The sequence below is a fragment of the Semicossyphus pulcher genome, unplaced genomic scaffold, assembly GCF_022749685.1.
Source record: "Semicossyphus pulcher isolate SPU_LCO1_2020_fin unplaced genomic scaffold, fSemPul1.0.p SCAF_15, whole genome shotgun sequence".
NCBI lineage: Eukaryota > Metazoa > Chordata > Actinopteri > Labriformes > Labridae > Semicossyphus > Semicossyphus pulcher.
The window spans coordinates 4,510,746-4,533,303 of NW_027211659.1; the positions used below are offsets into that span (position 1 = coordinate 4,510,746).

The 22,558-nt window shown below is 44.1% G+C and overlaps 1 protein-coding gene across 3 annotated transcripts in view; it reads left to right on the forward strand.

The window, feature by feature from the left end:
* sema5ba (sema domain, seven thrombospondin repeats (type 1 and type 1-like), transmembrane domain (TM) and short cytoplasmic domain, (semaphorin) 5Ba) overlaps positions 1 to 22,558 on the forward strand; it is a 211,110-nt gene that overhangs the window by 88,833 nt on the left and 99,719 nt on the right. For all 3 annotated transcript variants that reach the window (XM_069662947.1, XM_069662946.1, XM_069662948.1), the window contains 2 exons: positions 2,288 to 2,518; positions 22,454 to 22,553. In XM_069662947.1, the coding sequence (XP_069519048.1) occupies positions 2,335 to 2,518; positions 22,454 to 22,553 (284 nt within the window). In that variant the 5' untranslated portion in view covers positions 2,288 to 2,334. The remainder of the gene's footprint in view (positions 1 to 2,287; positions 2,519 to 22,453; positions 22,554 to 22,558) is intronic.

The following is a 22,558-nucleotide window of genomic DNA, read 5'->3' on the forward strand; positions in this document are numbered from 1 at the left end:
ATGAAAAAATGTGTGACACCGAACCATCGTTTTAAGTTTATCTGTGCGAGCGTGTGAAGATGGTGCCTGAGAAAGGCCATGTCTAACATATTATACACTTTACATGAGCTTATGTTTCATGAGATGGGAAAGATCAACACCAGACTTATTTAAGCTAGCTTTTCTTTAATGTCAAGGCTTGTGCTGATTACTGATTGGTTGCTGTATGCATTCTGTGTTTGTAGTTACTTTTTTTTGTCTTTAAAGTGTGTGCAAAGTGTTTTGCGCTTGGTTTTCGTTTCCCCTTGTTTCATATAAAGCATTGTGTAACCTGTGTTTAAAAGAGTTATTTTCTTTAAAAGTTCTTTATTTATATATAAATATATATATCATTTATAAAAGTTTAACTTACTTTACTTGCGGGGAGCTGGTTTAGCTCATTTGGTGGAGCAGGCGGCCCATGTACAGAGGCTACAGTCCTTGACGCACTGATCGCAGATTCGACTCCCGGCCTGCCGATCATTTGGTGCATGTCATCCCCCACTCTCTCCTCCCCACTCTCTCTTCAGCTGTCCCATCGAATAAAGCCCCCAGAAAATAATAACAAAAACAAACCTTATTTTACTTGCTTAAAAGTCCTAAAACAAAAGGACACACGGAGAAGCCTTTGAATCATAGAAATAAATTGCAATGGATGGATGTAGCACGGCTGCACGGTGGTGCTGTTGTTAGCGCTGTTGCCTTTTAGACGTAGTGAGTCTTTCTGTGTGGAGTTTGCATGTTCTCCGCGTGCATGCGTGGGTTCCCTACAGGTTCTCCAGCTTCCTCCCACACTCGAAAGACATGCTCGTTAGGTTAATTGGTGACTCTAGATTGCTCGGAGGTGCGAACGTGAGCGTGAAAGGTTGTCCGTCTCTGTGTGTCAGCCCTGTGATTGACTGCAGATCCGTCCAGGCTGTAACCCCGCCTCTCGCCCACTTACACCTGGGATTGGCTCCAGCCCCCCTGCGACGGATGGATGGATGTAGCACTAAAACTGGATTGTATTTCATTGTCTTACCTCTAAGTGTAGCAAGTGTGCTGCAGAGATGTTTTCAGCCAAAATGTGACCTCACAGAGAGCCCTTCAACTTGACACACACCCAACCATGCTGAGTCAGTCCCGCGCAGAGTGCTTAGAAAACTTCCACCTGTCTCATCCACCGTCTGTTTGTTGGCAGTAGCTTGTGCCTGTTAACTCCACTCTTAGCAATGACAAACATGGGCACTCTGTGCATTTGCCTAATTAGTTACCAGCTGTAGTGAGAGGGATAATTGATTGCAGGGCAGTATGGTTGATTTGCAACTCAACCAAGCTAATAATTTGTTATTGATTGAAGCATTAGCGAGCAAAAACACTATAGAGAGATGTAACCCAGCCAAAGTGCTGCAGAAAGTTGATGCTCTCGGTTTTTAATCTACTTAAATGATATTACACCTCGCTAAGCTAACATCGTAAGGAGTGCGGAGCGGGAAATGATGAACTGCGGGTTTCGGCTCGGCGCTGAAGACTCATACGTTATGAGTGGAGGAGATTATATTAACTCTGGAAGCATGGGAGCGTCTATATGTCTCTCTCTCTCATTTAGCTGGGTCTGCTTATATAATACGTGAATATGGAGATGAGAGATATTTTTAGTGTGTTGATATGCATCATAAACATGCGGATAAATGTCTTTCAAGTGTGCAGGAATTAAAGAAGATAGCTGTGTAAACACCTCTTTGATGCACAAAAGCGAAGTGAGTTTATTTCTGCGTCAGTGACTTGTGCAAACTTCTGCCTCATTGACCAGTCCACTACTGCATTCAATTTCTAATTTAAATCAGCCATTAAATTAACTCGCAAAGTTTAATTGCACATTTTAAATAATTATCTTGAGGTCAGAGGTCAGCTATGCCTTTGAGATGGCTCATTGCTGAAGCAAAAGAGTCTTCTGGGCAGTTTTTCCGCTCGGTGTCCTCACAGCATCTTCTTCTTTCCTCTATTTTAGTTTACTCAGCTTTCTATCTCGTCTTTCCAGCCACCCTCTAGTTACCTAACATCCTTGCTTTCATCCCACGGTTATGTCCTTTTTACAGATTTTTTTTACACATTTGCATTATTTTTCATTCTCTTCCTCCTTGCTGCATCCAGAGCCGGAACCCCCGAGGAATTAAAAGTTTGAGAGAAGAAATGATTTTGAAGTGACTCACCGAGAGCGTCTTCTCTTTGAAGCCAGGTGTTAAAATGTTGCATTGAGGTGCTGAAGTTTGTCTCTTCTCTCCTGCAGCTGTATCCCAGAGGCCCACCTTGGCAGTTAGAGGAGAGGTCGTCACCATGACAGCGTCCTCGCAGGACTCCGGCCCCTCGTCTGTGGCCGGCCTCTTCCTCCTCCTCCTCCTCATCCCAAGTGTCGTTACGCAGAACTCTGCTGCACCGACGACCCCGACACCGTCATTGTTCGACGCCCTGACGCAACCGGAGTGCACAAAGAAAGAACATCCAAAGGTTTCCATACAAGGTCAGACATCTTCTACAGAGTAACCACTTGTTTTGTATAAACATCTTGATATTGCTACTACATTAACAAGTGTGTTCTTGTATAGGGCACAAGAAACAAGCAGGTCATGGTTACAGTAAACCTCACACACATCTCGCCTTATCTTCTGGACTGTTCAAGCATTTTTGACACACACCAAAGTGAACATCTTTTTTATAGCTCCATGTTTAACGGAAAGGTCAAATGTTTGGCTGTTAATATCGATATTTTTTAGACCTAAAGAAGAAGCGTCTGCTTTTTATTTAAGTGTCAGTTTCAGTTTTAACCAGGATTCAACTTTAATTAATCTGACAGCGGGGGCTGCTGCTCTAATAATGTAATAATGTCGACTCCCATCCCGTCACACTGCTGCCACTGCAGTCTGCCATGTACATAAACTCGTGTAAAGACGTTGTTAGGCTTCAGGCAGGGTTAAGAGTATACACTGCAGAGAAGTTGGGATCTACACTATCATTTTAAAGGATGACTTCATTGTCTTATAATTATGCACGTTTAATTGGTGACTCTAAATTGACTGTAGGTGTGATCGGATTGGTTTTCTGTCTCTATGTGTCAGCCTTGTGATTGACAGTCCAGGTCTCTCGCCCAGCTGTGATAGGCTGCAGCATCCCGTGACCCTGAGCAGGATAAGCGTTACAGATAATGGATGCACGGGTTCTATATTGTGCTGGATTTTCCTCCTTCTCAGATCACATCATCGTAAAGAAGTCAGACTGGATAAGAAACACAAGCAGACAGCGTGTAAACAAACCTCTTTAGAAGAGAAGACGCTGAATAACTGTGAAACAAATACACAAACATTATTTACAGTTTAATGACTTCCTGCGCAATATAGGCTGCTGCACTTTTCAAATCGCAGGAGGCGCAGTATTTTTTAAAATGTGCGTCAAAATATCATTTTATCATCATTATCATATCGTGCCTGTTATTTCCACTCTTAGCAATGACAAACATGTATCCGTGAACAAAGCAGGGATTTGGTGAATACAGTGTTATTATACCAGAATGATGACGATGAACCATAAATGTTATGAACCACGTTTATCCTTTAACACTGAGGTGCCCTTATGACCTTTTGTCAAGTTTCAATTCATCTTTTAAACAAATCACTAGTAGCTGTCAGATGTTTAAGGAGTCTTCTAGGATAAATGAAGCAATGCTCAACTATCACACAAGGAGCAATAACTTCTATATTGACTGTATCTTTATAGAAACTCAATATAATTAACCCAGAGTGGGTTGCAACTTTCCCCTAAACCCTGATGCAGAAACAATTTCAAGCGTCTCTGGAAGTGATTGGTAATAAGAGACTGAAATGGAAGCAGAAGTTATCGAGTTAATTTTAAAATAAGAGACAAATAAAATCGTCTCATTCTAACCAACCGTTTCATTGCTCTTAACACAAGCAATGAAACCGTTTGTGCTGAATGAGCTTTTCAATGAGGTTCAATGCAGCAAATTATTGCTCTCATGTATCTTAAGTGGGACAGTTCTCCGTATACACATGCCCCAGAGACGCTGTGACTCTGCACGCATACTTTCTATGTATGGAAACAAACAGTAAACGTGCCAAAATAAAATGAAGTGGATTCATAAACATATCCCAGTGCCGGCTGCAATAAAACCTCAGTTTGGCATTCAGGCAGGTCAGCAAAGAAATACAGCAAGCAAGAGGGGACAAGATCGAAATGATTGTGAGGAATAATGGCGCTCACTATCGGGCCCGTTCATCTGTACAGTGGGCCGAGAAACAAGGTCTTCCTCGCGGCGTGAAATGGAACAGAACAGTTTCGGGCTCCGAATGGCAGATAGACGTGGCAGAATGAAAGGTAAACACGCACAAAATTGCTGTGTTTATTTTTGAATGGGGTTGTTTGTGTTCCCTCTGCCGAGAGCACTGGCTGAGATTGGAGGAGCCAAAAATCGCTGGTGGGGATCGAGGACAGAAACACAGAAATTGAAGAGGTTGCCAGAAGGTTTTCTTGTGATTAGAAGTATTCTCTCCACCCTCCGCAACATATTGCAAACACTTCCTCAAGTTTTTTATGATTTCCATTTTTTTTTTACCTGCAGTATTGTGTCCTTTCTCTGGTCTTGAAGCCAGCTCTGTCAAATTTCAGGTCTTTAGTCCGGCTAATGGGACTGAAGATTGATTCAAAAAGCTCTGGTCCTTTTTGCTGCAGGACCTTCTGTGTAATAGCAGCTCTAAGTTTTAAAACTGCAGCCTCTTTCTAATTTTCAGCCTATAGAAATAGTGAAAAGGCTTTTTTTTTTTTTTTATTCTCCACAAAACCAAGCTGAGGGTCACCTTTATGCCATGTCTTTGCCGCTGTCCTGCTTCACCCACCAGGCCTCCAGATGTCCAGATTAGCCCGAGCTCCACCGCTGCTTCACTTCAAAGGCGAGCCTCTTGAGAATGGCTCTCCTGGCAGGGAGCTGCAGGCCGAGCGGGGGCATTATGTGGAGGCAGCCGTATAGAAAAGGCCTGCACAATGAAAGTGTCAGCGAGAACCTGAGATTAGCCTCCGTGATTGATGAGCGTTTTATAGAAGCTTGGTGAAGCGCTTCCTAAGTCACCTGGAGGAGAGCTGAGAGCCGGCTAAGGAGATTTTACAATAGGCATACAGAGTTTGTACAAAAGTACACCAGATTTAAGTGCTTGTGTTCCTAAAAGTTTTTGTTTGTGTTTGTGTGTTTGACTGACTGTTTAAGTGGGTTTTGTTTGGCAATTTGTGCCTCTGTGTGTGATGCGGTGAGATTTAATCCCAGCGGTGTGTGCCTGGGAGGGGATGAGAGTGAGGGGATCAGTCGACTTCTGGCCCATCAGCTAGTCCCTCTGCTGTAGCGCGCTATCTGCAATAAATCCCTTCTCCATCCTCGAGCTTTAAGCGCTTTCCCTCTGGCACAATGGACTCTTTGTGCACATTTATACCATCCAGAATGTGTCATGTGTCGGGACAAAAGTCTCAGTTTAGGTAAGGATTTAAATCTCCTTCACTAGTCCGTTTGTGTGATCCGAATCAAAGACCAAATAGTTACAATCCTGCATTTTGCCCGAGTTTGGATTGTGTTCACACGGCAGCTTTTACCAGTGGACCAAACATTTTAATCCACGAGGAAACTGCTCTCTGATTGGTCAGAATTTCCACATGGGTAATGTCCCTGAAGTAAACAGAGAAAGGGAGCACACTCCTCAATCACATCCACAGGATCATGGACTTTAACGTCAGTTTCTTTTTAACTTTTAACCAAGATCGATCAGTTCCATTCACCTTTAGTTTTTCACTGATAAGTTTGAATACCTCCGTGTTCTTGAGTGTTTCCACAAGCATTTGTGAAATGATTTGGTAGGCCGATATTTCTATTTCCTTGTCGCTCGCCCACGTCAGTCCTCTACTCATCCTGCTGCCTGGCTGCGTGACTCTCTCTGCCAGTGTCAGCACCTGATTACAACACACAATGTGCAGTGTTTTTGGCTCCTGTATTTGGTCCTACTTTAAGTCCGTTTATGTTCACACCTGAATCAACCGTGACTTGGTCCGGTTGTTTGGTCCGCACCAGAGTTCGAGTCCGGCGTGTGGGAATTTTCCAGGGATCATCAAGGGGGTAACTTGTCTAAATTTTAATTTATATGGGGGGGGCAATTTATTTTATGACGTTGACTTGGTTTCCCCTGGTTTCCCCTGGAGAGCAGAGAAGGATCATCTTATCTTGCTGATGAAGGCCATGTGGCTGAGTGAAGTACCATGTGGGGATGGGGTAGGGGGTTGTTGATGTTGTATATAAGCTTGAACACTGCAACAGCAAGGGAGAGAACTTTCGCACTTCTCTCCATGCTGCATGTAAAATGTAAGTAAAGAGACTTGATTCATAACATTGAGTTTGCTTGTTCTTCACAAATTATCTTCAGGAGGAGAATTTCCCTCACAGGCGTTCACACCAACCTAAACGCTCCACGGTTCAGTTCAATCGGACTAAACAAGGCTGGCGTAAACCCGCCCTAATACTAAGACAAGTTTTGGAAAATCATACTGCACACACATGATGTTTTACCCAGTGTTAAGAGCATCAGACAAAGCAGCTTCAAGATATGAGGGTGCTGTTGTTGAAAGCAGAGATAGGTTTCATCGACAGACCAAACATCCTCCACGCTGAGCATCAAACCTCTCCATCAGCTTAACTTTGGCCTTGACAGTGTAGTGTTTTCTCAACCTGCTTGAACGCACCATAAACACTGCAGACTGTCTGTTTGTAGGATCTGCTGGCAGCCACGCCAGGGACATGAACACAACATCTGAATCACGTAACCTCCTCCCACGGGCACACACTGTACAAGCCGCCAGCTTGTGATTTAGATGGATGATACCGCCTCCCGGCATTCAGACTGTGGGTTTGACAAGAGCATGACATGAGGGCAGCGAGTGGAACGGTCCAAATCTAGATATGGAGTCGTCTTTCTTGGGGAGTTTATGGAGTCAGTTGTGCGTTTTGTTATGAGGCCCAGAGATCCAGTTTGAACTGGAGCGTGTGTGTAAAGGGTCGGCCTTGTAAGAGAAATAGATAAACTCTACACCTTCATCACACCCGGTGCACCAATATCTATCAAGGCAACAAGATGTTTCATAAGGGAGTGTGTGTAGGAGAGTAATGGTTGATAATAAGACCTTTGGCCCCTTCCTCCTTCACAGAGAAGATGAGCAGTCGTCTGATGGATGAGATAGCTTCACAACTGTTGTCATCCTCTCCGCTCAAAGCAATCTGAACAGAGAGATAGAAACAACGAGAGTCACCGCTCATTTCCTGCTCAATTCCCTGCAAATGTTGTCTATTCCATTTGCTTTTTATACCTCCTCTTAAGCGCTGCATGCCTGGACTATTCCCTCTTCTTATCTTATCCAGCAGCGGCACCAGGGAGTTGTGATTTCAGTAGCCAAGGGGGGGAAGGATTGCCTATAGCAAGTGGTAAGGATTTACAAACAAACAGTTACAAAAAATACAGTAAAATGAGACTCTCGTAGAAATGTAGAAGTGAACTGCACTAAAATGTAGAACCAAGCGTATCAAATTCATACAAATGGTATAACAACATTATCCACACCACAAAAAGCTTATAAAATGAATGGTAAAGCAGATTCTTTACTGTGGAAACTTGCTGCTAGCTAGCAGCTTCCTGTTGCTAGCTGTAGCTAACATTAGCCCGAGGCACACAGCAAATGACTGAGCTAGCTTACGTTCATCTTCTGGCGCTAACTTACAATACTAATGCAGCTCATTCAGACAGTTCCCTTCTTCATCCTTTCATCGTACTTTTCTACATTTTTGGGGGCATTTAAAAGTAAAGTGGTCCATTATCAGAGCGTACATTTGTAGTTACTGCTAGACTAGAAACTGTAACTTCTGTATGTTTCATTATACTGCAATGCAATCAGAGATTCAAGCAGGCTCGTCTAACTATTGCTAGCTGTAGCATTACTAATGGTAACCCGACACAAAAAGGGATTTAAGTGTGGCTTTTCGGCACTGGTGGTAGGCAATAAGGATGTTGGTTTGAAGAACCAGGAAGCAGAAATGTGAACTTTCAATTTGTGTTGATTTTGGCGCCCCTTGTGGACAAAGCTGTACCTCTTATCTCTTTAGTCCTGTACATGCTTATATGTACACGTCATATGTATCACTCACTTTAAATGTTTGCCCTTGAAAATGTAAACAAAGGCATTTCTCCTTTCCATGTTCCTCCTCTTATATCCTCTTTCTTGCCTTCCTTCCATCACCGTTTTTCTCTCTGTCTGTTCTTCTTGCTCTATAATTGGCAGAAAAATGTATCGCACTTTGTAATGGTCCTTCTATCTCTTTCGTAGTTTGGGTAATGGTGCTGTCGCTAAGCCGGCGTGTCGCCATCTGAAGGGCTCTTGAGCTTGGAAAGAGTGATGCTCCTGCGCGCCGTAACTGTTCACTCACAAAGTATTCAGCATGAATTTCTGATCTTATTTTACATTCTTGTCTTCCATTGCCACCTGTCACTGTTTCCCTCCTCGTCAATGATTACAGAGGTGGGCTTAATTGGAGTGGTGCTATCAGAGCTGCGCTGTGTTTGCAGCCATCAATCAGGCAGCTGAAAGAAGCTGAGTTTAAGATGCTGCTGGGGCCAGACTATCACCCAGCTGATGGCATGTCAGGATATCTGATGCGGGCCCCAGAGATAGCAAAGAGGATCGCAGAATGGAAAACATTTAAAGGCTTTATTGCCACTTTAACTGAAAAGAAGAAAGGCAGCAGGAAAATTGCTCTCTTTGCTTTTCTGTGTCCGTGCCGGCTCCTGTCCCTCTCGATGGCTTCTTTCAGACATGAGCCTCATTGTGTAAGTGCACCGGTAATGGTACATGTCGTCATCGTGTTTGAATAAGAGCTACTTTTCTACAAAAATTGAAGCAGCGAATGTTATCAGTCAGACCTGATAGCATGTCACAAAATGGCTTCATTCAGTCTGAATTGAATGCCCTCATGTAAAGGTAAAAGCTGGCACAAAGTTGAATAAACTGAGAGTAAAAATTCAGCCTTCTGGCCCCCTCTTCTTTCAGATAGAACCAGCACAACTTTCTTTTTCCAGTCTTAGTATCTCCAGTATTAAACCATAACACATCAGCGCTCGATCGGCGCTATTAGCTCCTATAAATGCCAATCAATATCGCTGACAAATCCCCTCCCAGCTTCCTGTTTTCAGGAAACACAGAAATATGCAAAATTAAAAAAGCACTTTGCGAGCGATTTAATTTCACTCCGTTAAATATGCTGTCATCCCAATTATCCCCATTCATGTTTTGGGTCAAAGAATTAAACTTTGAGACTCCAGTAATCATCCAACAATTATTCTCAGTCACACAAGCTTCTTACACTTTGAATGTTCTGGTAAGACAGAATTTGAGCAAGTAGAAGTTGTTGGACTGCATGAAATAGGAAGTAGAATTCTTAATTTTACCAAGTAAATGTAAACGAAAAGGGTCAGAGGATCTACAGGGTCGCAAACAAGGATAATAACTTACAAAAACAGCAGGAGCACAGGCTGGTGAGCTAACATTAGCAGTTTGTTTGCTTTGACAACTTTCTCTGACGATGGTCATTCATGAAGCCAAGGCATACACCGATCAGCCATAACATTATGACCACCTGCCTAATATTGTTTAGGTCCTCCTTTTGCCGCCAAAGCAGCCCTAACCCGTCGAGGCATGGACTCCACTAGAGCTCTGAAGGTGTGCTGGGATATCTGGCACCAAGACGTTAGCAGCAGATCCTTTAAGTCCTGTAGGTTGCGAGGTGGGGCCTCCATGGATCGGACTTGTTTGTCCAGCACATCCCACAGATGCTCGATTGAGATCTCAGGAATTTGGAGGCCGAGTCAACACCTTGAAATCTTGTTGTGTTCCTCAAACCATTCCTGAAGCATGTCTGCAGCGTGGCAGGGTGCATCATCCTGCTGAAAGAGGCCACTGCCATTTGAGGATACTGTTTACATGAAGAGGTGTGATGGTCTGCAGCAATGCTTAGGTAGGTGGTACGTGTCAAAGTAACATCCACATGAATGGCAGGACCCACTGCCTCTACTGACTATAGTGCTGCCAAATTATTTAACTTGACCTGTTAGTGGTCATAATATTATGGCTGATCGGTTTTTTGAGGCCCTCCTTTTGAGGCCCTACATTGAGGCCCTCCTTCAAACAGCTTTGCCATGTTGCCTAACATTTACGTAACAGATACCTATTTTTGAATGCCAAATGTTTCTACCTTCTCTTAAGGACAAGATTGCCCACCTTTCCTACAGTTTTATAACACACATTCAGCGTGTCGGACAAACTTTCAGTAGCTGTGAATTGCTTCACTGTTGGTTTTGCGAGAAGCAGGCGGACATCTTTACCGGTCGCTGACTGAGAGGCTATTAGCCTCCTGGCCCCTGCTCCATTCCTCCTGTGGCTGCTCAGTCCCCAGTCTCTCCAGGCTCTTTCCCGGCGCTGCACGTAACCCGCGGACCCCGCTATCTGAGTTCAGTCAAGTGGGAGGAGGAGAAGGGGAGGACGGAGCTGTGGAGGGATGAAAGGATGTAGGGATAGAGGGAGAGATGTGCTCCACTGGTGCCTCTCTCATATACTATCAACCCCCCTGCGAGTCAGCCGTAGTGAAAATCTAAAGAAGGCGAGATAGCGAAAAGATGGAACGTGACAAGGGAGACGGTTTGAGCTGGAGGCGAGCAGGAGTGATATGAAGAAGACCAAACAAAACATATTTTGAGGGATTTTACCAGATAAGGCTGAGCTGTAAACGATCCGCTGCAGCAGGAAAAGTTTCGCTCCTTCTGGACTGAAAAACAAGTCAAAGTGTAGCAATCATGTCGCTTTTATGGCTTTATTTGCAGAAAAATGTACTTAAAGTAAATGCATATTGTATGTAAATATGTATATTGCAGCATGCATTCATCCCTGTGCCATTATTCAGAATGCAATCACGCTGTATATTTGGCTAATTGACACTGGAGGAGATCCTTCATTCACAGAATCGTTCGCCAAATAGCTGCGAGTCTTCATGTGACCCTGTTTCGGTAACAACGTCGGATCGACCACTTTGCCCTCAGGACAACCATTTTTGTTATTGCCTCTTTCCGGCTATTTCATTCCCATTAGCGAGACGCTGTGTGTCTGTTTACACCCCTGAAGGAAGATGATGATAGACAGCTACCTTTGGTACAATATGTGTCATTCATAGCTCATTAAACAGTGCAGCGCTCGAGGGGAGAAATCAACTAGATGCCTGATTATAATGTTAATGATGAAAAAAATGTTAGCGTGCAGGGCGTTATTCGGTGAACTTTAGCAGTCAGAGTTAAAGACAAAAAAAAGCCAAAGTGATGAAAGTTTATTAAAATGTATAGTTTAGTTTTAAAGGTCATCTGAGCTTCGGTCTCTGCCAAAGGTGCATTTATACTGCCACTCAAAGGTTGTGATTTTTCTACCATTTCTTCACCACTGCTCGCTCAGTCACTCATTTGACTCCCTCTTCACTTCTCTCAGTTTTTACCTCCATCTCACTCCAGTACATTCTTTCTGGAGTATTTCAGCCCTCCAACATGGCTGTACATGTTCACACAACCAAAGGGACTAAAGCAGGGACGCTTTAGTCCCTTTGGTTGTGTGAACATGTAGCCATGTTGGAGGGCTGAAATACTCCTGACGCCTCTCAATGCAATTTACACACAAGCAGGCATGATCAAAGAGGACGTGTTGGAAAGTCAGTTTGGTGTCCCCGCTGTGCGTGACAAAGGTGCTGTACAATAAGTGGTTATAAGCCTTGTACTTTTCTTTTCTTTGTAGTTCACCCTGTAGTTGTTACTGCAGCTGCTACACGCTTCTCTCAGTCTCTTAAGAATTCCTTAAGAACAGCTCATCATTGATTTTTTTCATGGTATGCAGGGGTTAACATCAGGCTAAGGAGGGCGACATTGTGTAGCCTAAATATCGGTAAAAATAAGGCTAGAAAACACAAGTTGGCGTCAATGTCGGCTTAATTTTTCATTGTAAACGTAAATGAAGGGGCCTGGATTTTCTCCTTTGTTTATTGGAGGCAAACCAGCTTGGAGGTTGCATTGTCGCCTCTAACTGGACTGGAGTGAAACAAAGGAAGTGGCTTAAGGTCTGGTATTGAAATTTGGGCAAAACCATCGAAGAACAACTCTTATGAACCACTCGGTTAGACTTTTTCATACAAATCAAATCAAATTTTATTTGTCCAGCGCCAAGCGTCATGACCAAAGTTACCTCTTTACAAAAAGAGCAGATCTAGACCGTACTCTTTTTGGCTGACCACCGGGGTCAGCCCTACACAAGGGTCTGTATGTGACTGACTGACTGACTGAGTGACGGTACTTTCAGAGCCGTAGAGAGAGAGAGTTGTGACATCGCAATGGCGGATCATGGAGCATATTGGACCTCCGCGACTATCTGTCTATACGGCTCTGGATACTTTGCTCGGGGTGTAGGCGGGGCTGCTCCTCCGCTGCTCGTCTGCTGTCCTCACCTACGTCCGCAGTGCGTACCTGCTTTCAAACACGTTGTCATCGGCCTCATAAGGACAGTCCTTGTAACACATTGCCCACAAAAGCGCACATTGACCTGATGCGGTCCGCCACATACTTGGTTTTGACCTAGTCTTGTTTTATATTATTTAGAGAGAGACCAAACGTGAATCCACCATGAGCAGCACTAAGCAACATTTGGAAACAGTGGCAGAAAAACTTCCTTTAGTCAGAAACGTCGAGCAGAACCAGGCCGCTCAACTGAACGATATGAAGGAGCTGTTATCATTAAGCCAAGCTAGCAACTCCATGAGGCTAAATGCTAACATGCTGCTGCTAAGTAAGTGTAATGTAAACCATGTTTACCATTTTAGTAAAGCAGGCTAACAATTTAAGTAGCCCAAAACACAACCAGCACAGTTTGAGGCATTATTGTGATCATAAACCACAGAGTTGTATGAGTTGAAATTGTCACTGAATTTTTTGATCCCCAAAACTATAACAAAGATTTCAGGGGGAACATGATGTTTTGCCAATTTCATAGCAATCAATCGAATAATTGTTGATCCACGTCTGACACGCAAAACTAGAAAGTAAAGGCGATAGAGTCAGGAGATCGCAGGAGTCATAAGGTGAACAGGAATGTCGTCTTGGCAGTCCGGTCAATAGTTGTTGGAGTATTTCCATGACAACCAAAATGATGGAACTACTGAAGGACATCGCCATCCCTAAAAACACAGGTAGTACTCAGACGCTTGGATTGCTCAAGAGTTCAAATTGTCCCCTTAATCAGTGTTAAGACACATCTGATATCAAAACAACATATTACATGCCTATCATAGAACATCTGCAAACGTGTTTTTAGCTTAAAATCCCTCGATTACAGTTTGAACTCTGCCCTTATTGGCTGACGCCGTCTCCCTGACGCAGCAGAGGAGCCCAGCGGCTCAAATTTGGAGGGATTAGATGGAGGCAAGATTGGATCTTTATCTGCCCCTGCGCTCCGACTTGACGGGATCTCACATTCCATCAGGTTTTAAGCGATAAACGGATCGGACTGTTCCCGAGCCGTGCAGTTTCCTGTGTGTGTGTGCGTGTTTGTTTGTGCAGACACAGAGGCTTTTTTTGGGATCTGAAACGTGTTGTGCTCTCACTCCCTCAGCTCCATAATATGTTGGCATTTTCCAGCTTTATGACTGCTCTTCATCCAAACTGAGTCTAATAGGAATCAGATCAGTCGGGGTGCCACTTCGCTCCGGCCCACATGCTGGCTGTGTGGGAAGAAGCCGAATGTTTAAAAACTCTCGGATATGGATGGAGATAGAGAGGTTATGATTTATGTCTGTGTGAGAAGAATGTCTCAGCCACTGTCCTCATCCGTCTCCTCATCCCCCTGGCAGCCACGGGCTAATGCATTAATCCGTCTGCCCGCCGATTGCAGAGGGGAAAAAAAGAACGCAATAATCGTTCATCAAGTCCAGCTCGGGGCCCCGTGAGTCAACCATGAGGGAGGGGGCTTTCATATCCAGCCGCTTTATTGTCGCTTCTTTAGCCCACCGCCCGGCCAGACAGTTATGAGGGTAAGAAGTGAGCAGCACGTATAAAACCACTTGTAAGCAGGAGGATAAATGTCAGTCAGTGTAAGACCTCACAGTGTCAGGAGGGCCTCGGTGAGGGCGTAAACAAGCTCCGGGTTCACCGGCTCTCCTGCATGAATCAAAGCTTTTTTTTTTACAAGCTTCTGAGGAGATATTCATGATGTGGGGAAATGTTTATATGCACGTAATGCGTCTCAGTTCCAATGTCTGATTTATCCTCCACATTAAAGCCTCTGAAGTGAACGCTAACAGCTCCTGTTTTTACTGTTAGCTGCATAATGCCTCTGAGGGAATAATTCTCCTGTTATCTATTCTTCCACCGCACATTCCTATTTTATGGTTCATGTCATATGCTCGCTTTTAATGGGCTTATTTTATGAGGAGAATAAGTCACTTTAACTGTCTGTCATTTGTCTAAATGACATTGTTTTCTATTTCTGGATGTTTTCCAGAATATGTTTATAAAACTTGGAGGGAGGCGGGGCTTGAGGTTGGTTGGATGTGTGTTGTATTTAACCCGGTCAGACTGAGATTAGCCTCAGGTCGCCTCCTTGTCTTTATGAGCAACAGTCTCTGTTTCCTGTTATTACCACAACATTTCTCCTGTTGTGTAATCTCCCTGCTTTCACCTCGAGCTTCTCCCGACTTTGGTAACACGAGACAACTTTGGAAGCAACAGAGGAAAATGTTTGTGGGCATGGACAAGGAATTTGAGTTTTTTCTTAACTGTCAATGTACAGACACACGTTATAGAGCTATTAGTCCACATGTCATTTGTGATATTATATTCAAGCAATAACAGCCGACCTGTATGAGCTCTCACAAGGAAATATTGCTGTGCCACGACTGCGAAGCTCCATCCATCCATCATCTGCTTATCCGGGGTCGGATCGCGGTGGCAGCAGGCTCAGCAAGTTGACTCACACGTCCCTCTCCCCAGTCACGTTTTCCAGCTCCTCCTGGGGGATTCTGAGGCGTTCCCAGGCCAGATGGGATATATAATCCCTCCAGCGAGCTCAGGGTCAGGCCTGGGGAATCCTCCCAGTTGGACGTGCCCGGAAAACCTTCAACGGAAGGCGCCCAGGAGGCATCCAAATCAGGCGCCCGAACCACCTCAACTGGCTCCTTTGGATGCGAAGGAGTAGCGGCTCTACTACGAGCCTCCTCCGGATGTCTGAGCTCCTTAACCTATCTCTAAGGCTGAGCCCATGGAACTCATTTCAGCTGCTTGTATCCCGACCTCATTCTTTCAGCCGCTACCCAAAATTAATGACCATAGGTGCGACGCGGGTCAGCACCTCCAAGTGTGAGGCCATGGTTCTCTGCTGGAAAACAGTGGATTGGTCACTCCGGGGAGTTCAAGTATCTCGGGGTCTTAATCGTGAGATTGACAGAGGGGTCGGTGCAGCATCAGCAGTAATGCGGACGCTGTACCGGACTGTCCTGGTGAAGAGGGAGCTGAGCCTGAAGGCAAAGCTTTCGATTCACCAGTCGATCTACGTTCCAACTCTCACCTATCCATCATGAGCTTTGGGTAGTGACAGAAAGAAAGCTCTGATTGTGTCTTATTTAAATTTGCTCATCAAGGCGCCGGAGCTGCAAAGCGATCATGTCGGGAACATTTCAAACTATTACCGTCAGTGTGCCAATAATCTTCTGAATGTTAATGAGGTGCTGTTGTGCATGTTAATGCAGTCAGTGTTTACAGGACTCATTCAGAGAATTGTAATGATCTCATTTGTGTGTTCGAGTCGTGTTAACATTTGCAGGGACATTATGCACACACACACACACATGCTGCAGCTTTGTGTGATCGTGTTGGACTCTTTAAATCAACTTCAGGCCTGTTTACATAAGATAGTGAGGTTAAAGATGGCCGACGCTCCCCTCTTCTCCCCTCTGCTCCCTGCTGCTCCTCACACTTCGGCCTCTGCAGACATTAATCAGAGAGTTATGTGCTGCTGGTGCTGCTCGCCTCCTCACACCAGCCTTGTATGTCTTCTACACCCAGAGACGGTCAGCACGTAGAATATTTATAGAAAGCACTAAAGATATCTTTTAGCTGAATATGTGTAGCTATAACTGTGACGGGGGCCCATCCTGTGATTTATGATGTGTGCTGAGGTTATCAGTGATTTCATCCTGCGTGTGGAAACATCTCACAGTCTGTTATTAATTGTTAAAGGTTACACCACGTCTCTGATGCTGCTGCTTGATAACAAACGTAGCACCCCGTTCACGCCCCCTTTTCGCTCTTAACGAGACCGGAGCTGTTGTTGATGTAATTAAATGTTTCATGTTGTTGTTTCCGGCTGTGCATGTGCTGCTAGGATTACTTTGTAGTTTGACGGGTGCAAATGTTACAGATCCCTTAAGGGAATTATCTGGTTTTGTTATTGGCAACATGCTAATAATTGTACTTATTGTCTGAAGATTAAAATAAGTGCATGTTTTGGGGGTTCACATGATACGTTCAGACCTTCTGCAGTCATATTTAACTACAGGAAGGAATCCAATGTGTCTTTGGCATACCTCGAGGACCCGTCATCTCACTGACTTCACTCTTTGCAGGTGTATTGCTGATATGGTTTGAGCACGAGTACACATCAGTTTGTGTTTAGATTATAGGGTAATTCCAGTTTATGTATATATAGGGTTGGGAATCGCAGGGTAACTCGATACGATACGATAATATCACGATACAGCGATTCTGCGATAATTGATATATTGCAAGACAATCATATAATAATACATCACGATACCTGATTAACTGAAAGAGGCTGATTTATTGCCATATTGATATTTTGTCCCTCCCTAATTTTTTCTATATTAAGTTATCTATTGGACAGATGCAGAGATATAACTCCTTCAGTCAGGGCGTTTTCAGATTTGGAATGATTGCTTCGTACCGTACCCGAGTACGGTTTCCCGCTCTCTCCTCTCCCCCGCCGTTCAGCTTTCACATTAACACTTTCGTTCCGTACCCGAGTACTCTTGCAGTAGGACTCTGAAGCAGAAGGTGGCGGTGATGCACCTCAAAAACAAGGAGAAGAAGAAGAGTACGATCAACTTCGCGACATTGTTTATGTTGTCCTTCCAGTGTAGACAAGCGTGCAAATCGCGTGATCCCAAGTTCATGGAGCCGATCTTCGCACTGTGCCGAGGATGAGATCGGCGGTGCTGCATGCATACGTGGAGACGTTACAAAAAGCAGTCCACTTCTGTAGTTTGGTGCGGTTAGCTTTCACATCTGAGGCGTACCGTACCCGAGTACACATGAACCGTACTCGAGACCACCTTTTCAAGTGGACGCAGCCGAGTACGGTACACAGTGTTCACACTAATCAAACGAACCGGACTTTGGGCTCAAGTGGACTCATATCCGACATCCCTTCATCTAATGTTTGAGGAACAATGGCGACCAGCAGGCATACTAGAGATGTTTGGAAGTATCCTGACTGTGCGGTAGAAGTTAGGTAACATGAAACTGTCAAATCGGAGAGCAACAAGTTTGACAAGAAGACATTTGTGCTTTATGAACAAGTAGAAAACATCCGGGACAAATAAGAATGCTAGCAGTGTGGCTGTTTTGATGCCATGAAGGTGGAGAACATTCACCATCACATCACGAAAATGCTGACTGGAGATTTGTTCTTGTTTGTGTGGAAGGAGAAGTCTGATGGCATTTAGCGCCGGAGTCCAAGCAAGCTGCCATATTTGCTTGGATGTTCAATTCGGACTCTATTCTTACATTCGATTTTTGCTTTGAGAGCCCTTGAAGAATGGTTTTAATTCAATGTGAGTACTCCAATATGAAAATGACTAATTGCTGAGGGTTGAAAGGAGTGCGTCGTTGAGTGTGAAGTTGATGGAATAAGTGGTTTTTGGCCTTCCGGCAAGAAGCACTCGCGAATGACCAAGCCCAGAACGGGCGCTGAACTACTTATAAGCTGGACAAAAAATGAAGCAGTTGCTTTTTGTTGAGCTTTGTGATTTGGGAGTGGCAAAAAAAAATGGAAAAGCTCTGTTCCATGGGTCAGTTGATGTTGCAAGTCCTGGGTTTGAGTGCCAACGATGGAGTTACACATTGTTTGTTTGTTTTGTGCCTCATTTATCCTTTAAATTCTAATTCTGGTTGTTTTGCAATTTTCAAAAGAGAACTCTATTGAATATTAATGTAATCATAAAATGATGAGTCATTCAGCCCCGCTCACATCATCACGAGAAAACCTTGAGTCAAGTTAAGTCCCTCAGCTGCTCAGTTAAAAGTACCCCTCATAGTCAACATCTGGCCAAAACAGATGTGGCAAATAACTCTCATTTCACTAAGTCCCCTGTCAATACTGGCACCCTTAATTACACTATGTGTGTTTCTGCTGGTGTGTGTGGTATCTAAGAGCAGCGTACTGTAGTGTAGCCGCAGCCGGCCGTCTTATTATCAGTCATATCTCCGGTTGTGTGCAGATGACAGAGCCATATGGGCCCCATCAATCCTGAAAGCCGTCCCCCCGTGTGATGGAGAGTTGTTTCTCCGCTCGCTGTGACTTTCCCAGCACTTTAATGTCGTCCTGCACCTGTAGCCTCCAGCTTACGCAGGCTGCTTTAATGTTTAAAGAATAAGAAGGTTTAAGGTTGTAAATGTTTGATGAAGGTTCCCTGAGGAGTTATCAGTGTGGTCAGATGTTTCACCTGTGAGCGCCACACTGAAAATCTTGTTTTAGCAAATAATGGCTCTGAATATTAAACAGGAAGCTTTGTGGCAGTATTAAACTACAAGTAATTAAACTAGTAGTTAAACTGTACAACCCTGCTGGCAGTTCAACTACATTAATCTTTGCTTCGAGATTCAAGAAGGCTAGTTATGCAATTTTCCATGTCGTTACCGACTAAAACTACAAACAATTTTGGGCCATAAAGGAAAGGAAGGCGTCACAGACGTGCAGGAGAAATGCAGACACTAACCAGAGAGGCAGGCAGATGCAATTATTTGAGATGTATTTAATGGTAGCACAAAACAAGTCCGGGTGTGGCAGGTGGGCAGGAAAACGAAACAGGTCCAGGGACCAAAACAGAACAAACAGGCTCAGATCCAACACCGAGGGAAACATTGACCTGGCAGAGAACAAAGAGAACCGTCTGGCTTCATGCTACTGAGCTGATTAAGGAAATGTACAACAGGTGTGTGGGTAGGAGAGTCCAGGCCTGCGAACAGGTGAAATAACGAGGGCAATTAAACCGGAGGAAAACGCGCAAGGGCAAAAAGTAAAACAAGACACATGTGGCAAGAACTTCCAAATACAACACCAAACTCAGGACTGTGACAGAAGGTCTGTTAAGCCCCCATCTATCGCCGAATGAGGTAAAACAATGGTGATTGAGCCTATGGCCCACTGATGAAAGCCTTTGTATCTGCAGTATTACAGACTGGGTGTCTGTGGCGACTTTCGCAGAAAAAATCACAAGCGGCGCCCAGTTAGTGACGCATTTTCCATCAGCCAGCAGTGGTTGGTCTGCCAGAGAGGGTAGGCGGAGCTAAGCGGCTGCTTTTCCGGTCTCTGCAAGTGTTGCGAGTAAACAGTAATCTACTATGGCTGAACAAACAAAGAAAAGATGGATGACTACAGATACAACTTCAACAAGAAGTGAAAATCCAAAGAAAAAGAAACAAACTCGACGCTCAGATGAAGCAAACAGTCTAAAAAGGAAAGCGACCGTCAGCGAGGAAAATCAAGGGTTACAACCGGAGCCAACCGTGGACGTCACACATGCAGCACTGTCCGTATATCTAGGAAGTGTGCTCCTGCAATTACCGTTTATCGCCATAGGTGGCGCCAAGGAGAACGAATCTGAGATCTTCGAGATTACAACTTTAAGTGTTTAAGTTTGCTTTAGTTGTAGTCAGTAAATTAAATATCCGGTGGACATTGAACATGAAACCTTTTGCTGACATTTCTTCCACATTTCCATAAATATTGGAGTTATTACATTTTTTTGGTTTGTTTGTTTGTTTTGACCTGTAAAGTTGTGGTTTTCCTATAAAGTCAATTTAGTATTTTTAACTGGCATGCAGCTTTTTTGTATCATGTATATTTTTAGTATAATATTTTCTTTGCTATGTCAGTTTGATATTTTCTTTTAAGTAGTTTGAGAAACATTTTTCTGAGTATCTTTTGATAACCAAACTAGATCCATCCAAAGGGCAGCTTGGCTGTACTTCAGCTTCTTCCAGTGTGCGCGTTGGCTCGCAAAGGTGTGCTTTAGAAGCCGCTTCCCCAGCACTGCTTTGTGAGACGGCTAAAAGCTATTTAACTCAGCTTTTCAAATTTGTTAAGGGAATCCAGAGTCCCTTGAACTGCTGTCATACTGTGTACAGCATGGGAAATATGGTAAATCCCTTTATGCGGCACAACCCTCCCAGGGGTGAAATCCCTTTAAACATCCGCGCTTTTGGCCACTCAAAGATTGAAGAGAGAATGCTCTTTTCCTGCACTTTCAACGTGACATTAAAAGCCCCACCAGGCGGCCCTTCTGCTCGGCCGCTTTGAAAATTTGATTTGTTAAAGCCAGTTTCTAACAGAGCCGAGGTTTTAGCGTCGCACACCACGCAGAGCGAGTTTGTCCCAGTGTCGGGTTGTATCAGGATCGTTGTGTGTGATGTGTCCTGGACAGCTTTGTCCCGCTCTGCAGGAGACAGCAGCGTGGCACAGGAAGCTTTCCCTGCTCTGCTCACAGCATGATTTACCACTGCAGCTGCAGCTTTTATAATTTATCCCGACCTTTATTTGAGTATGTATGACTTTTTTTCACATGATAGATCTGATCAGTGTGGAAAATGTGGGAAAATGGTTTAAAAATTACCGTTAAGTCATACGTTCTCAGAGAGGGGTGACATGTAGTCGGGCTGCACGATTATGGCCAAAATGATAATGACGAATTTTTTGATCAAAATTGAGATCTCGATTATTAATCACGATTATTTATTAGTTTTAGGGACATTTTTGTTTATTATACTTTCACATTTAAAGGAATAATCTCGAAGATTTCAGTTTCGTTCTCTTTGGCGCCTCTAATGGCGATAAACGGTAAGTGCAGGAGCACAGTTCCCAATTTAACCAGATGTCCACGGTTGGCTCCGGTTGTAACTCTTGATTTTCCTGGCTGACGGTCGCTTTCCTTTTCAGACTATTTGCTTCATCTGAGCGTCGAGTTTGTTTCTTTTTCTTTGGATTTTAACTTATTGTTGAAGTTGTATCTGTAGTCATCCATCTTTTCTTTGTTTGTTCAGCCATAGTAGATTACTGTTTACTCGCAACACTTGCAGAGAGTGGAAAAGCAGCCGTCTCTCTGGCAGACCAACCACTGCTGGGTGATGGAAAAAGCGTCACTAACTGGGCTACATTCCAGCTCATGTACAAATTTTGCATCAAACTATGACTTAAAATTAAGTTCCTAACCTGAATTCAGTGCGTCTTCTAGAAGAAAATATTAAATAAAATTGTGTTGTTTCAGTCCGTCTTTGGGAGCTGGGTGGACAGGGTGTCTAGCTGTACAACGTCTCTGTTGTGGACGTCTGACTTGACTCTGTACAAGGACGGGGAGTAGCGGCGTTCTTCCTCTTGGCCTTCATACACTCGTCATGCTTTCAGCTGCTTGAACAAGTTAGTTGTGTTGCTTTGCGGCACAGACACGGGTTTCATGCACTCTTTGCATATTATTTTTTCATGCTTAACATCATTCGCCCTAAACCTGAAATACCTCCAAACAACCGATGACGAGCCCTTTCGAGGGACCAGCTCTTCGTCTTCTGTTCCAGACGTGACTTTTGTTTCTCCCAACTGTCTCTGTTGTTTACTCTTCCACTCTAAAGTGACGCTGGGAGGTAGACATGACATGACATGCCAGCTCCCCAAAAGTGAAGCCAAAACCTCTCGATGGCTTCTTGGGGGATTGGCTGTTAGTTTAGGGAGGGCTTGATTTGTGCTGCATAGTTTTGTACAGCCCTAACTACAAGCAGCAACTGTTTTACTTTAAAATGTTGGTTATCATGTTTGTTTATTCCTTATATCTTTTCCCACATAAAGCTCCCCCTAAACGTATCCACAAAACTCCAAAAATTAAAGGTCCTCATGTACTTTACAAACGTATACTGTGTTTTATGAGTCTTAAATGTCACTCCTTTTATCTGTTGAACTTTGACATGATTGAGCTTCCTCTAACCCGTCCTTTCTTCTTCTCTCTCAGCTCTCAGTCCGTGGATCTCCTCCTTCTCCCACCCCGGCGTGCGAGACTATTCCCAGCTCACCCTTGACCTGACTAGGAATGAGCTTATTGTGGGTGCCAGGTAAG